General features: G+C 47.0%; 1 protein-coding gene across 4 annotated transcripts in view; it reads left to right on the plus strand.

Moving 5' to 3' along the window:
* The window catches only part of WHRN (whirlin), a 405,157-nt gene that overhangs the window by 233,225 nt on the left and 156,777 nt on the right, over positions 1-15,155 (plus strand). For all 4 annotated transcript variants that reach the window (XM_073590838.1, XM_073590834.1, XM_073590837.1 and 1 more), the window contains 2 exons: positions 7,979-8,104; positions 8,834-9,039. In XM_073590838.1, coding sequence (XP_073446939.1) covers positions 7,979-8,104; positions 8,834-9,039 — 332 coding nt within the window. The remainder of the gene's footprint in view (positions 1-7,978; positions 8,105-8,833; positions 9,040-15,155) is intronic.

Consider the following 15,155-nt stretch of genomic DNA (forward strand, 5'->3'; position numbering starts at 1 on the left):
GCCTGCTCTATACTTGATCACGAAGTTGTAATTGGACAACCGGGCTATCCATCGCTGTTCTAGCGCACCTAATTTAGCCGTATCCAGGTGGGTCAACGGGTTGTTGTCAGTACAGATGGTTATTCTGCAGCGGCCAAATAGTGTTTGAAACGCTCAGTCACAGCCCAGACTACTGCCAGTAGTTCCAACTTGAAGGAGCTGTAATTTTCCGGATTTCTTTCAGTAGGCCGGAGCTTCCTACTTGCAAAGGTGATGACTTTCTCCTTGCCTCCCTGCTTCTGAGACAGTACGGCTCCTAGTCCCACATTACTGGCATCTGTGTAGAGGATGAAGGGTTGATGGTAATCTGGGTATGCTAGAACCTCTTCTCCTGTTAATGCCTTCTTTAGATTCTCAAAGGAGTCTTCCCTCTCATCACTCCACTGGAAAGGAGGATTTCGGTTTGAAGGCTTCTTCGTCTGCCCTACCAGGACGTCTTGTAGGGGTGCTGCTAACTTCGTGAACCCTGTTATGAATCTGCGATAGTAGCCCACCAGTCCCAGGAATTGCCTCACCTCTTTCACACTGGTGGGCCTTGGCCAATCCCTTATTGCGGATACTTTCTCAGGATCCGGTGCTACTCCCTCTGAACTCACAACGTGTCCCAGGTACTGTACCTTTGGCTTGAGAAGGTGACATTTGGATGGCTTGATCTTCATGCCATATCTGGATAAGGCTTCGAACACTTCTGCCAGGTCTTGTAAGTGTTGTTCATAAGTTTTTGAGTAGACGATCACATCGTCCAGGTACAGGAGGACGGTCTCGAAGTTCTTGTGTCCGAGGCAGCATTCCATCAGCCGCTGGAAGGTACCGGGTGCGTTGCAGAGTCCAAACGGCATACAATTGAATTCACAGAGACCCATTGGTGTGGTGAATGCTGTCTTTTCTTTATCTCTCTCAGCCACAGGGACTTGCCAATACCCACTTGTTAAGTCTAGGGTGGAAAAATAATTAGCAGATCTTAAAGCAGATAAGGACTCTTCTATCCTAGGCAAGGGGTAGGCGTCTTTATGGGTAATGTTATTAATCTGCCGGTAGTCTACGCACATTCTCATGGTTCCGTCTTTCTTTTTAACAATCACTAGAGGGGCCGCCCAGGGGCTACAGCTGTCTCTTATTACCCCGACCTGTTTCATCTCCATGAGCATATCTTTTGCACATTGGTAGTGAACGGGCGGTATGGGCCTATATCTTTCTTTTATTGGTGGGTGGTCACCAGTGGGGATTGTGTGTTCTACCCCTTTTATCCGTCCGAAGTCCAATGGGTGTTTACTGAAGACCTGTTCATATTCCGTCACTAGCCTATACACCCCTTGTTTTTGATGGGTAGGGGTTGAATTTGTGCCCACGTGCAGCTGTTGGCACCAATCCTCCAATTCTCCATCTGAGCCGTTGTCTTCCACCTGATAGGTTGGTTCTAAGGGCCCAATGGTCGTGATGGCATTGTTGTCAACAGTATATAGCTTTGCCACTGTAGTATACCTTGGCAAGGTGACCTCTTCCTCTCCACAGTTCAAGAGCCGTACCGGCACTTGTCCCCGGTGTACCTCGACTACCCCCCTTGCCATGAGAATAGTGGGCCTACTGTCAGTGTACACTGGTTCTACTAAGGCTTGATAATTTCGTCCCTTTGTACCAATGGCTGCTCTACACCATACCAGCATTTCTGTTTTTGGTGGGATTACAATGAACGTTGGATCACTTACCCTCACACTGCCGATTTCTCCACCTGCAACCTCTACCTGTTGCTTTAGCATCAATACTTTTATTTCCCTCCGGAGAACTCTCTGCTGGCAGGATTGGGCAGTTTCAACAATTTGCTGTAAGACAGAAATAACTTCGGAAAAGCAGTTTTCTAACACATTCGTTCCTATCAGTACAGTTGGTTCACAGTTCCGCCGGTCAACATCAACAACAATTATACCCTGTTTCTTCAATTCTACTTTACCAATCTTTACAGTCATCTCTCGGAATCCTAGTTGCGGTACCAACTTACCATTACTGGCCCATATATCTAGCCCAACATCAGAGGGTCCTTTATCAATATCTGCATCAGCCCAGTACCTCTTATAAAGGATATATGGTATAGATGAAATCTGGGAACCAGTGTCCAGCAAAGCGTTGAGGGGGATTCCGTCCAGCACAATAGGGATAACGGGACGTCCTCCGATGTACTTGTCGTGCCAAGGTGTTGGGCCTTGAAAGTTCATTCCTGTGAAGCGGCCCGCATTCCCAGGGGATCCTTGTTTAAATCACAATCTCGTGCAAAGTGGCCTGGCTGCTGGCAACGGCGGCAGATGGGCTGTCCATCCAGTTGGTAGCGGTCGCTGGGTCGTCCTCTCCACGTTGGGTATCTCCGGGGTCTCATCCATGGAGCATCCTCTCTACGGTTCACCAACTCCATCCGGGGTCCTCTCATCTCTTGCATGGTTTTAGCCATTGAAGCAACAACATCAGTTAAAGAGTCAAGCTTTTGTTGAAGAGCCTCATTGGTGCTGGGCTCCAGGGACTTAGCACTGGCCCCGGACATGGCTGATGTCACTGGTACACCCGGTTGCTGAGATGCTTCTGCCATGGGGTGCGCAGGATCCTGATCCCAAGGTGCCTCTGCCAGCTGGAGACGTATAGCACTCTCTTTTAACTGGGCAAATGTCAATTCAGGGTCCTTAAAAGCCAGCATGCTCACATGACCCCTGTGAGAAGGGGCGTAGAGTCCTTCAATGAATTGATCTTTTAGCAGCTTATCCGCTCCGGTGTTAAAAATGGGTTCAGCCAGCGTAAGTGCTTTAAGGGCTTCCTGCAGGTTTAAGGCAAAGTCTCTCACGCCCTCATTGGCTTTCTGTTTGCAATTAAAGAATTGTGCTTTAGCTTTACCACCGGCTGTGGGTTCAAATGCTGCTTTTAATCCAACAAATATACGTTCAACAGTGTCTCTGAGGTCAGCTGCCCATGCTGTGACTTCCCGCTTGGCATTGCCTCCTAACTGTGCTATCAGATACCTAACACGCTGCTGTTCTGGCATGGGGAATATGTTGAAATGGGCCAGCATCTGTTCCTTAAAATCATCGAGGGTATTTGGCTTACCTTCATACCTCGGATGCCACGGGGCGCCCGGGGTATATGGCATCAGCAGCGGCATAATGAGCGCTGCTCCTTGCGCCGCTGTACCATCGGGCGCTTTGTTTACATTCTGCCCTTCAGCTGCAGTTGCGTCGCCGGGTGCTTCAGTGTCCCCGTGCTGCGACATTCTGTGCCCCCTTAGTTAATCTGGACCCTTTCGGTCATCTGCTTCCGTCGGGATAGTGTAGAATCGTTCCGCTGTGCAGCCGGATTCGTTTTCCCCTTCCTCTGGCGTCAGAGCACTCAGCTGAGTGCCGCCCACAATGACACGCCCCTTTTTGCTCCCGCTCGCCACTCACTCTGTAATGGCGGATTCTGAAATTTTTCTGTAAGATCAGGGTTCAGGCTGTAGCGCAGTTCAAACAGCAGTCTCATGCCCTGGCAGTTATGAGGTATTTACCTCAGAGGCTGGCGGCCATTTTAACTCCATGTTAGTCAATGGGGAAAAAATTAAGATTCAATGATTCTCAATGGGGACAGCAATTTTTCTCTAATAAAGTCAATTTTAGGTCTTTTTCTTCCGAATTTTCACAATTTTGGGCTCAAATCACGGCACACAATACCCGGTTAGCGGGCACGGTGAATCCTGTTCGTGACGCCAATTTGTGATGCCCGGGAGACCATAGAATACCCAGCACCGGATCGGTGGTGTCCTTGCTTCACCTCTGGGGAATGTCACGGGTGGCTTGACCCGGTGCTGTGGCCTCAGGCGATGCACAGTGCAAAAGGGGTATTATGAGGGGACTTGAAGAGCACGGGCACTTACTTGTTCAGCAGCGGATTCTCTCAGCGGTAATGCTCCCGATCTTGGGTAGATGGCTACTGTCCAAATGAAAGTCTGAGACACTGGAAACGGTTAACCAGTTTACTTCAACAAATAGGGGGTTACAATAAGTCCCGTCACCGGAGTCTGTATGGGAACTTTTGGGTTGCTCTGGCCCTGCCGGGGCTTTTACCTCCTATTTTGCGCTGTTTCTGTGTGGCCCTGCTGCTGTGTGTGAACTGGCTGCCGGCCCAATCTGTCCTCTCCGGGTCTTGATTCAACGGGCAACTCGAGTCCTTTCCTTTTCTTACCCCCAACGGGAGTACCGCTGAACTCTACACCTGTTGCTGCGTCTGACCCTAGTGAGGCTGGTATCACCTCACGTTTTCCGGTTGCTGTATTATATATAATGAATGCAGCCACGGATCCGGTATCCGTCTCTGCGCCTGTTCTGGGTAGTAATTAGTGCTACCCGGTTCTTAAAATGTCTTCTTTCTCTGTCCCTTTTTCCTCAGACCGGTGTTCTGTTGGCCCTGAAATTGTCAGTCAGTCCTTCAGGAGCCTGATACTGCTCCTCACACTCTGACCCTCCAGATCTGAACTCCTGGGAATAACTGACTACTTTTCCTCAGGTCAGAATTGATATAGGGGAGTCTCTGGAGCTCCCCCTTCTGGCCGGAGGTGGTAATGCAGTGTTCCTATTCTTGTTTGTGTCTTGTGTCAGTAACTCTGTGGTGATCCCACTTTTGTGGCAAATACCCCTAGGGGTGCCACAGTTGTATGCCTCAAAAATTAAAAACCCATATTAATGAACATCTTAATGACATCATCAACACCAATCACAATAACCGACATATATCTTCTGCATCGAGACACTTTATTCATGCACACCATGGAAACACTTCCTCTTTAAAAATCTTTGGCTTTGAAAGGGTTAATAAACCTGCTCTTGGTGGCTATATGCGAAGGCGCTTACTAATAAGAGAAGCTTTTTGGATTTTTAATTTAATCACTCGCTCTCCCCGTGGTCTTAACTTAAGAAGCGAAATTGCATACCATTAAAATTGCACTTACCATTAATTAATTTTTCAGTTTCCTGTTCCATTCCTTCTTTTTTTTTTATCTCTAAAATGTATTTGTCTCTTTTGATTTTTTTTTCCTTTCTGCACATTCACTTGTCAGTCTTAATTGCTGAATTATTCTTCATGTGTTTCGGTTTTCCGTGATCACCTATGCATTTAAGGCTTTTAGTTGGTCATTTCCAAACTAAGCTTTGACAAAGATCAACCATGTTCGAAACGCGTCGCTTATTGGCCATCCTGCCTTCGACCTTTTAACTTTGATGAAATAAAGTTGGTCTGTTTGACTTTTACCAAAAGCTGGAACAATTTCTACTTTTTTCCACAGTCCAAACACAAGTGATTGGTTCGTGGTTCCGTGCACACTGGACATCTATGGTGAGCTGGCATTACTTTCTTTTTTTATGACAAAGTAATACTAACCCACTGTGATTGCAACCTGCTTGACGCGCGTTTCGCTTACGGCTTCACTGGGGAGCTCAACTCAGTTCCACGTTGAAGCTGTAGGCAAAACGTGCGTCGGGCAGGTTGCAATCGCAGTTGGTTAGTATTATTTTGCCATTATTACTTACCATCTGTCTGCATCTTCTTACCTTCGGTCATCTTATCTTGCTACACCATCAATATAGATGTATAGATATAGACTACTAGGTCTTTCAGAGCAGGTGGCTATCGGTACTAACATTTCCCTTTATATTCTACCTGGTGTCACTAGCTCTGCACATGTCACTTTACCATATACAAACCATACATATGGTATAACCTATATAAATCTGTTGCCTCTGCCAACGTGCAATATTTCTTCATACTTTATGCAATGTGATGACTTTTGTTTTATCTAGCCCCTGTATTTGCATTTCATGAGATCTTTCTCCTTTAATCATTTCTATTTTGTTTCTACATTTATTTCTTAAACATGAAACCAATAAAAGATTGTATTACTATTTTGATATATTGGCTGTGTATCATGTTTATAGGAATTGCATATTTTTAACCCCTTCATGAGCAGAGGTATTTGTTTTTTGCTCCCCTTCTTCCCAGAGCCATAATTTTTGTTATTTTTAGGTCAATATGGCCATGTGAGGGCTTGTTTTTTTGCGGGACAAGTTTTACTTTTGAATTACACCATTGGTTTAAACATATCCTGTACTGGAAAACAGAAATCAATTCCAAGTGCAGTGAAATTGCAAAAAAAAGTGTGCAATTCCACAGCTTTTTTTTTTTTTTACCATGTTCACTAAATGCTAAAACTGACCTGCCATTATGATTCTCCAGGTCAGTATGAGTTAACAGACACCAAACATGTATAGGTTCTTTTTTATTTAAGTGGTAAAAAAAAAATGTGGTTAAAAAAAGGCTCAATTTTTCGTGATCTCCGGTTGGGTGAGGGCTTATTTTTTGCGCACCAAGCTGACGTTTTTACTGATACCATTTTTGGGCATATACGATCTTTTGATCGTCCGTTATTGCATTTTATTGCAATGTTGCGGCGACCAAAAAAACGTAATTCTGAAGTTTTGTGTTTTGTTCTCGCTCCGCCGTTTAATGATCGGGTTAATTTTTTTAAATATATTGATAGATCGGGTGATTCGTAACGCGGCAATACCAAATATGTGTATATTTGATTTCTTTATTGCTTTACTTGAATGGGGAGAAAGAGGAGTGATTTGAGCGTTTATATTTTTTATTTTTTAAATATTTTTAAAAACTATTTTTTTACTTTTTGCATGCTTCAATAGTCTGTATGTGATGTAAAATACTGACCAAATACTGAATCTGTGAACGTAGCCTAATACAGCAATAGGCGCTAAATATTCTTGGTGGGATCTGCTGGTAAAGTAATGTCAAGGGCCTACTACAGAAATTCGATAACCAGGTCTAATATAAATTGGTTTAATCTTCAAACAAATCTAAAATTTCCATTGCATATGTCTTAAGGTCACGGTCACACACTCAGTATTTGGTCAGTATTTTACATTTACATTTTACATGTTGTAAGACAAAAACAGACAGGGGAAAAGTCTAATAGAAACACGTCACCACGTCTGGATTAATCACCCACTCCTAGTTTTGTCTTACAAATACTGATGTAAAATACTGGCCAAATACTGGATGTGTGAACGTGACCATAAAAGTAGAATACAGAAATGAACTGTAATCTATATAGTGAAATCAATGGTTTCATCGAAAAGTACAACTTGTCCCTCAAAAAAACAAGCCCTCATGGCTATATACTGTAGATGGAAACATAAAAAAGTTATTGCTCTAGGAAGAAGGGGATCAAAAAACAAAAGCGTAAAACTGGAAAAGGTAGTGAAGGGGTTAAACCCACCTTCATCATTGATTGGCTTATTTCCGCCTATGCACAGTTTACAGAGAAAGCTGCCAATCAGTGGTGTGGATGGGGTTATACAGAGCACAGCATTCAGAGAGTTGGAATTTTATCAAAACTGCAGCAAGCAGCATAGTAAGTGACACATTGCTGGAATCCGGTTCTCTGCCTTTACGTCATGCTGCTCACAGTTATGGTAGCAAAAATCGGATTATAGATTCGATTTAATAGAGGAACAGTCTTGATACAAATGAACTCTCACAGACTGGACCATTCCCTATGATAACATTTTTAGTGTATTTGCCTAGGTTTAAGATGAAAAGTTAAATTGGTGTTATGAAGAGTTTGTCAGAGATAAGAAAAAAAGTGTCTGGTTTTCTCCAATGCGGATCATACCGATTTGAAGTAACTAAACTAAGTTGCAATACCAGGCACAGCCCATGGACAAGTGTGGCGCTGTGCCAGTGTTTTTTTTTTCGTAATCCAGTAGTACACTCAGTTAGAAGTTTAGGTTAATTTGAGCTTTGTCTATACTGAACCTCACCAATTACTTTGATTTGTAATAGAAAACTCTAACTTTAGTATAGATAACTCCAATTTTGCAAACAGTAGAAGTAAAATCTAATCTGGTTTTCTCATCCTCAGGTGAACTTACTGCTGGGAGAGGGGAGCTCCCTTGGGTTGCTTATTCGTGGAGGTGCTGAGTATTCCCTGGGGATTTACATCACAGGAGTGGATAGCGGCTCTGAAGCAGAGAGTGCTGGACTTAAGGTACTTCTTCAGCTCTAGTAGTGTCTGTCACTTCTAGTTTGCTCTCCTTTTTTTCTGGTCTATTGTATTCTTGCATAATAGTTAAAAGTAACCCCCTTTTTAACTACTTACATTAAATATAAAGTTTGTATATTTTCCATCTCATCCCTTAGGCTACTTTCAAATTTGCGTTCGGAGGTCCAGCGCAGGGCTGCCGCTAAGCTCCGCCCCAGCCGTGCCTCCTCCGGTCAGCTCCTCCTCTGATCGCATGGACACTGCATGCGATCAGTGTACCCTATAGTTAGTGTTGGGTACGCTGGTCATGCGCTGGTACACTTTTGCCGGCGCTTGCGCCCTTTTGGCGCTGCGCTCAGCGCACAAAAATGCAACACGGAGCGTTTTTGTGCACTTGGCGCAGTGCCAAAAGGGCGCAATCGCCGGCAAAAATGTACCAGCGCACGACCAGCATACCCAAAGCTAACTATAGGGTACGCTGATCGCATGCAGAGTCATGCGATCAGAGGAGGAGCTGACCGGAGGAGGCATGGCCGGGGGCGGAGCTTAGTGGCAGCCCTGCGCTGTGCCTCCGAACGCAAAACTGAAAATGGCCTAAGATGAGACATTGCTTTCAAAAACAAAGTATTAATCACTTTAGTGCCCTGGATGACACGTGCAATGCTACCATGGCTGTATGCAAAATTATTCTTTTAAAATTGAGCCCTTATTGTCGTCATGTATTTCTTTTCCCAGGTGGGTGATCAGATCCTAGATATAAATGGCATCAGCTTCCTCTCCATCCCGCATGATGAGGCTGTAAGAATTCTTCGGACCTCGCGGCATCTGATGATGACGGTCAGGGATGTAGGTCGTATCCCGCACGCTCGCACTGTTGTGGATGAGACTCAATGGCTCAGTAGTTCCTACACTGGCACTGGAGACCCACTCACAACTACGGGGTGAGTAATAATGGCACTTATTGCTTTAGAACTTGTGTTGGGTATCATTGATCTGTAGCAGTTTTACCCTACTGAACTCTTTATCCTATTTGATCCACTACCCATTATTTTGAGAATGCAAAAATATTCTGATTGCAACTTGTGTTTTTTTTTGGGCTGGATTTCAAGGGTCTGTCTCCCGAAACTTGCTGGTCTCCTACCAATCTGACTTCTTCACCACCAGTTAGTACCAATGTCTGGCTGTCCGTTTCCTTACGGTGAAGATCCAAGAAAATGGCAAACTATATACTATATTGAGTGGGCTGGCTCATCCAGCGAAAACCCATTTATGATTTTATTAACTATGGTTTTATTAATCAAATGTGGTTCTTCACAGAGATACAAGTAATCCTCAGATGCCCTCAAGTTGTAAAAAAGAGTGCTACATTTTTGGATAATTTTTTTTCTGCTGTAGTCCCTATTTAGCACTGTTGATCGGTGGGGGTCTGGGTACTGAGACCCTCACTGACTGGTCAAAACAAAGGATAGGGCTGCTCAGTTCATGCTCCAGTGTGCAGAGCGTTGTATAGGTGCAACAGCCCTGGTATGGGACATTCCGTTCACTGTTATCCACCCCCACGCAGTGTCCACAGCCAATAGAATAACCACAGACAACAGGTCTCGGGGATAACAGCTGCCTTACTTCAGCACAACAGGGCAATATAACATGGAGTAATGGTAACAGTTCACATGGGGAATCCATGGCCAATACAGTTCAGGATTGGATTCTGACACAGAATTGAGGTTCTGGAGCTTTTAGAACCTGTCTTAGTTAGGAGCAGTGCTTGCAGGTAATTATAAGAAGCTCAAAATCTCTTGGTGGCATAAAGGCAGAAGAGGGAATATATGGCAATATGTACAAATCTGAAATCCCGTATTCATTCTATCAGCTGGTGATGGTTCATGCAGAAATATACTTGAAGTAAATAACGGATAATTTGCGGTGAGGCAGGGGACTCTCAATTTCCTCAATACACAGAGCAATAGGTTCTCCTGTACACATTTAGTGCGACCTGATGCTGGAGAAGCATGCCTTAAACCGGACAGTGGGGATCCAGGGTTAAAAAAAAAAGGTTAAAAGTCTTCAGCTGGGTTGCCCTCCCAGGGCTGTGGGGTACTCGGTACCGGGCCGGTGTCAGTGGGATGTGTCACAGCAGCGGTGACCCGCTCCATGGCCCTGGGCGCCCAAATCAGTGGTGGTTTGTAATATAGTTTATGTGATAGTTCGTGACGCCACCTGTAGTGTTTGGCAAGCAAGATGTTAAGCCAACGCTGCGTGCAGATCCTCTGGGGCTGATGGTGTGTTGCAGCATAGATGGTGTAGCTCCCCACAGGTGAAGCTCTAACCCCAGGGCAGTGTATAGGCGCAGGCGGTGTGAGGAATGTTGGTACCCAGATGTAATGGAGGACACCAGGGCTTGTAGTTCCAAAGCTTTACTCACAGTTCGTGATACACACTGGTGCCTGCCTCCGTGCCGTGTCCTCAGGGGTAGAGACTCAATCAACCTCCTGGGCCAGTCAGGGTTCGCCTCTCCAACACCCGCCAACATGTACCTCTCCTGAACGACTCCTCTATTGTGCCTTGTAGTGTGAAGAGCTCCAGTACCATGGTACTCTGAAGTTCCTCCTGTCAGATGTTCCTAATAACTCTCCTTGTACGGCAGACAGCTGTAGCCTACTTCGGGGACTCCCTTTATCCTGAGTCCCGTCTCTCTATACAGATGCTATTGTGCCCCAAGTCTTAGATGGGAGTAGTGCATTTACAGCCAACTACTCCACCGGTGTCTGCTGCAGAACCATAAGTGTCCATACAACTGTCTGTCTGCTATCTCAGCCTTCTTCTCTGCTCGCTTTCTCAAACTGAACATGGACAAAACAGAATTCATCATCTTTCCCCCATCTCACTCTACCCCTCCACAGAACCTATCCATCAATGTCAACAGCTTCTCTCTTTCCCCAGTCCCGTACGCTCGGTGCCTTGGGGTGATCCTCGACTCTGCGCTCTCTTTCAAACCACATATCCAAGCCCTCGCCTCCTCCTGCCGCCTCAAACTCAAAAATATTTCCCGGATCCGCTCATTCCTCAACCATGAAACCACAAAAACACTAGTGCATGCTCTTATCATCTCCTGCCTCGACTACTGCAACCTTCTACTCTCTGGCCTCCCCTCTAGCACTCTGGCTCCGCTCCAGTCCATCCTACACTTTGCTGCCCAACTAATCCACCTGTCTCCCCGCTATTCCCCAGCCTCCCCCCTATGCCAGACCCTTCACTGGCTTCCTATCACCCAGAGGCTCCAATTCAAAACCCTAACCATGACATACAAAGCCATCCGCAACCTGTCTCCTCCATACATCTGTGACATGGTCTCTAGGTACCTACCCGCACGCAACCTTTGATCATCTCAAGATCTCCTTCTCTACTCCCCCCTTATCTCTTCTTCCCACAACCGCATACAAGGCTTCTCCCGTGCTTCCCCCATACTCTGGAAATCCCTGCCGCAACACATCAGACTCTCACCATCAAAGGAAACCTTCAAGAAGAACCTGAAGACCCACCTGTTCCGACAAGCCTACAGCCTGCAATGATCCTCGGTCTACTGAACCACAGCATGACCTGCTCTACCCTCTCCTACTGTATCCTCACCCATCCCTGTAGACTGTGAGCCCTCATGTGCAGGGTCCCCTCTCCTTATGTACTTTTGTGTCCCTTGTCTTACACATGTTTACTATACTTGTCTATATTTCCCCTTTTCACATGTAAAGCGCCATGGAATAAATGGCGCTATGTAAATGCATAATAATAATACAACCTCGGGGACCGGGCACGGGCCTTGCGCTGAGAACCTATAGGCAGGGTTCCTCTTCCAACCCACAACTCCTCTCTGTTCTCCTACTCCTTCGTTCCGCGCTGTTCCTTCTCTCTCTTATGGAAGCTTAGGTTGCAGTTCTACGTCTTTCTCCTTCTGTTCCTTTCCTAGGGAGCTCGTTCCACTAAGACCAGTCCTCAGCCTCGCCTGACTGACCGTCCTCCCCCGCCTTGAGCTCCCTCCAGGCTGACCTCCTGTCAGCCTGCTCTCAGCCTCCTCTCAGACTGATCCGTAATTCTAAACTTTCCCACTCTTTTATATCTAACTCCACCCACCTCCCAGCACATCTCGTGTTACGAAGCAAGGACCCTCGAAAGGTGCTCTGCTACCCTCTAAGCATGGAGCCGCAATCTGGTCCATTGCTGAACTATCCTGTGTGTGGGTGCAGGTGTTTGTTGGAGTGTGGAAAGGAGTTCCCAACTTACCTAGTTGGTGGGGCACCACACCTTAGGAGAAGGTGCAGTACCTCTGTGGCGACTGAGCCTCAGGGGCACCACATACCCCTCTGTTAAGCACAGCACATCCGCGGGCTGCAAGACAACAAAGTTGACAGCAAAGAAACATACAAAAATTTTGTAATGCATACCAAACTTTTCTTATACTAATCTTCCTAGTATAGGAGGTACTCATCTTGAACGTTACAAACAATTCTATCTTAAATTCTATCTAAAATTTTTAATTCTAAGTGCAATTCTCAATTCAAAGTGCTATTCTCTGTAACACATTTTTCTCTCATTTTCCTTCTCTAGTCACTGTCTCTTCTAGACGCAAGATGCTGACCGCAAGTACCTGGTCCGTCACCTGTCTACTTTCAATTCTTTATTCACATCACTCATCTCTAGATCAGACATTCCTAATTCTTCTATAAAAGCCATTTCTCAGTTACTACTACTCTTATAAAACACGTTATCAAATACTTTACAGTAAAACATTCAACAGTTATTCTTGTAAGTGCTGGACACCGCTCCCAGCCGGGATCTCTTGCAGTGTCCTTTGAGGTAGACATCATCTTCGAAAAGTATCCATGCAAAAACATTATCTTCGCAAAGTGTCTGTATGTAAAACTTGACATTTTCTTTGCAAAGTGTCTCTATATGTAAAACCAAGAGAGGGCACCTAAAGAGGTGCAACTATTTACAATAAAAGTTTTTGGATCACTCCAAGCTCATGATCGCTAGTTCAAAATTGAACGCTGCAAATCAAAACAGGGCATCAAAAGTGCTACCAGAAAAACATGATAGCAAAAATAGAAAAATAGACAAAGGCACAACTGGTGCAAACAAACCCTCCTGGGTAACGAGATTTGAAAGTTTTCTCAGTGCTGATCCCCTCCTGGGGCTCTGGAAGCCGAACTGGAACTGCTACCAGATTCAAAGTAGTCGTTGGCAATCTTTAGGTACTCCTCTTCCCACGGTGTCAAACCAGGGATCTTTGGTCTGGGCTGCCGCACTGGAGCTGATGCAAGAGCAGCCTGGTTCCCATCAGCAGGTGTGGCAACTGTGGGTGGAGGGGCGGCAACAGGCCGCTTCGGCTTGTACCTCTCAATAAGCTCTCCTGGAATGCGACGTACATTCAGGGCATACCACCCTCTGAGCCCCTCATGCCGGGTGAATGTCACATACTCCCCAGGCTGCAGGTCTCTGTCAGGATGTCCCTTCCTCAAATGTGGCTCAATATCCCTCCTGTTGAAGAACAAGTCACTAATTCGCTTGGGGTCCGCAATAAATCCAAAACCCCTCTCCTTGTTCACATTCAGCACTTGTCCCCATCTGGCTGCGTCCCGGGGGCCATAATGACCTGCACAGGCCCTCTCCTTCCGGGCCAGATCCGGGCCCAACACAGCCTTCTTTCTCTGCTCTCTCTCCCGGTATTCCGCTGCCAGCTTTCGGATGTTGGCCCGGCCTCCTGCCAGTTCTCTTCATCCTCTTCCCGCTCTTCCCGGGACCTGCTCTCGCCCACAGGACTAGCATCCCAGTCCCAGACCAGGTCTAGCACGACCTGTCCAGCCGCTGCAGCCGTGGTACACCCCAGGGCCCTCCCAGGTGAAGGGACATCTGACGTACCTGGGGCCTCCTGGCGGTGCGGTCCGGGTGTCGGTGGTGGTGTAGCCGATGGCGGCTCCGGGTCCGCGGGGGCTTCGGTCGGGACCTGTACAGCCGCAACAGGTATGGGCGGGAGCACGGTCTGAGCTCCTGGGTCCTCCGGTGACTTCTTCGGGTGAGCGGCACTCAGCCACACGGACAGCGTGGAAGTGAAAACCAACGCTGCCGGGGGACAGTCCGGTGCAGCGGTAGTAGGTACCGGTGGAGCGGGTACTGCAGGCGCAGGCCTCTCTGTGATGCGCTGCCGTCTCAGCTGCTCCAAGGCCTCCTGCCTCAGCCGCAGACGGGTGGTTAATTCAGCAATTTCATCTTCTAACTGCTGGCGGTTCATTCCGGAGCTCGGGTTGGAGCCGTCAGCCATGGCGCCAGGGAGATCCGTTTTCCCGCGCTCCGCAGGCCTCCTTCCCTCACTCTCCAAAATGGCGTTCTGGCGTTCTTCTCCCTGTCTCGGCCCCTTTCCCACCACTGGCTTCTTCTGCCCCTCCTTCCGGGGGCGGCGTCTTCTTCCAGCGCCTCCATACCAAGCCAGTATACGAACCCCTCGGGGGGTGGGCCATGTATCTGTCATATAGTAATTCAGGCAGGGAAGGCCCAATACTCTTTGCGGTCTTTTCCTAGGACCTCCCATCTCTTCATGCCCTTCTTCTCCGCGCTAGCGGCCATTTCTAATGTCCATTTTACAGTCTATTAAATCAGGTCTTCTGCACATTTTCAAAAGTTCAAAGTCTCACAAACTTCAGGCGCACAGAACCCGATGGCATCGGGTCTCGTCATCCTCTTCATGATGCCAAATTGGGTCGCCCTCCCAGGGCTGTGGGGTACTCAGTACTGGGCCGGTGTCAGTGGGATGTGTCACAGCAGCGGTGACCCGGTCCGTGGCCCTGGGCACCCAAATCAATGGTGGTTTGTAATATAGTTTGTGATAGTTCGTGACGCCACCTGTGGTGTTTGGCAAGCAAGATGTTAAGCCAACGCTGCGTGCAGATCCTCTGGGGCTGATGGTGTGTTGCAGCATAGATGGTGTAGCTCCCCACAGGTGAAGCTCTAACCCCGGGGCAGTGTATAGGCGCAGGCGGTGTGAGGAATGTTGGTACCCAGATGTAAT

The sequence above is a fragment of the Dendrobates tinctorius genome, unplaced genomic scaffold, assembly GCF_039654945.1.
Source record: "Dendrobates tinctorius isolate UK_male_01 unplaced genomic scaffold, ASM3965494v1 ptg000120l, whole genome shotgun sequence".
NCBI lineage: Eukaryota > Metazoa > Chordata > Amphibia > Anura > Dendrobatidae > Dendrobates > Dendrobates tinctorius.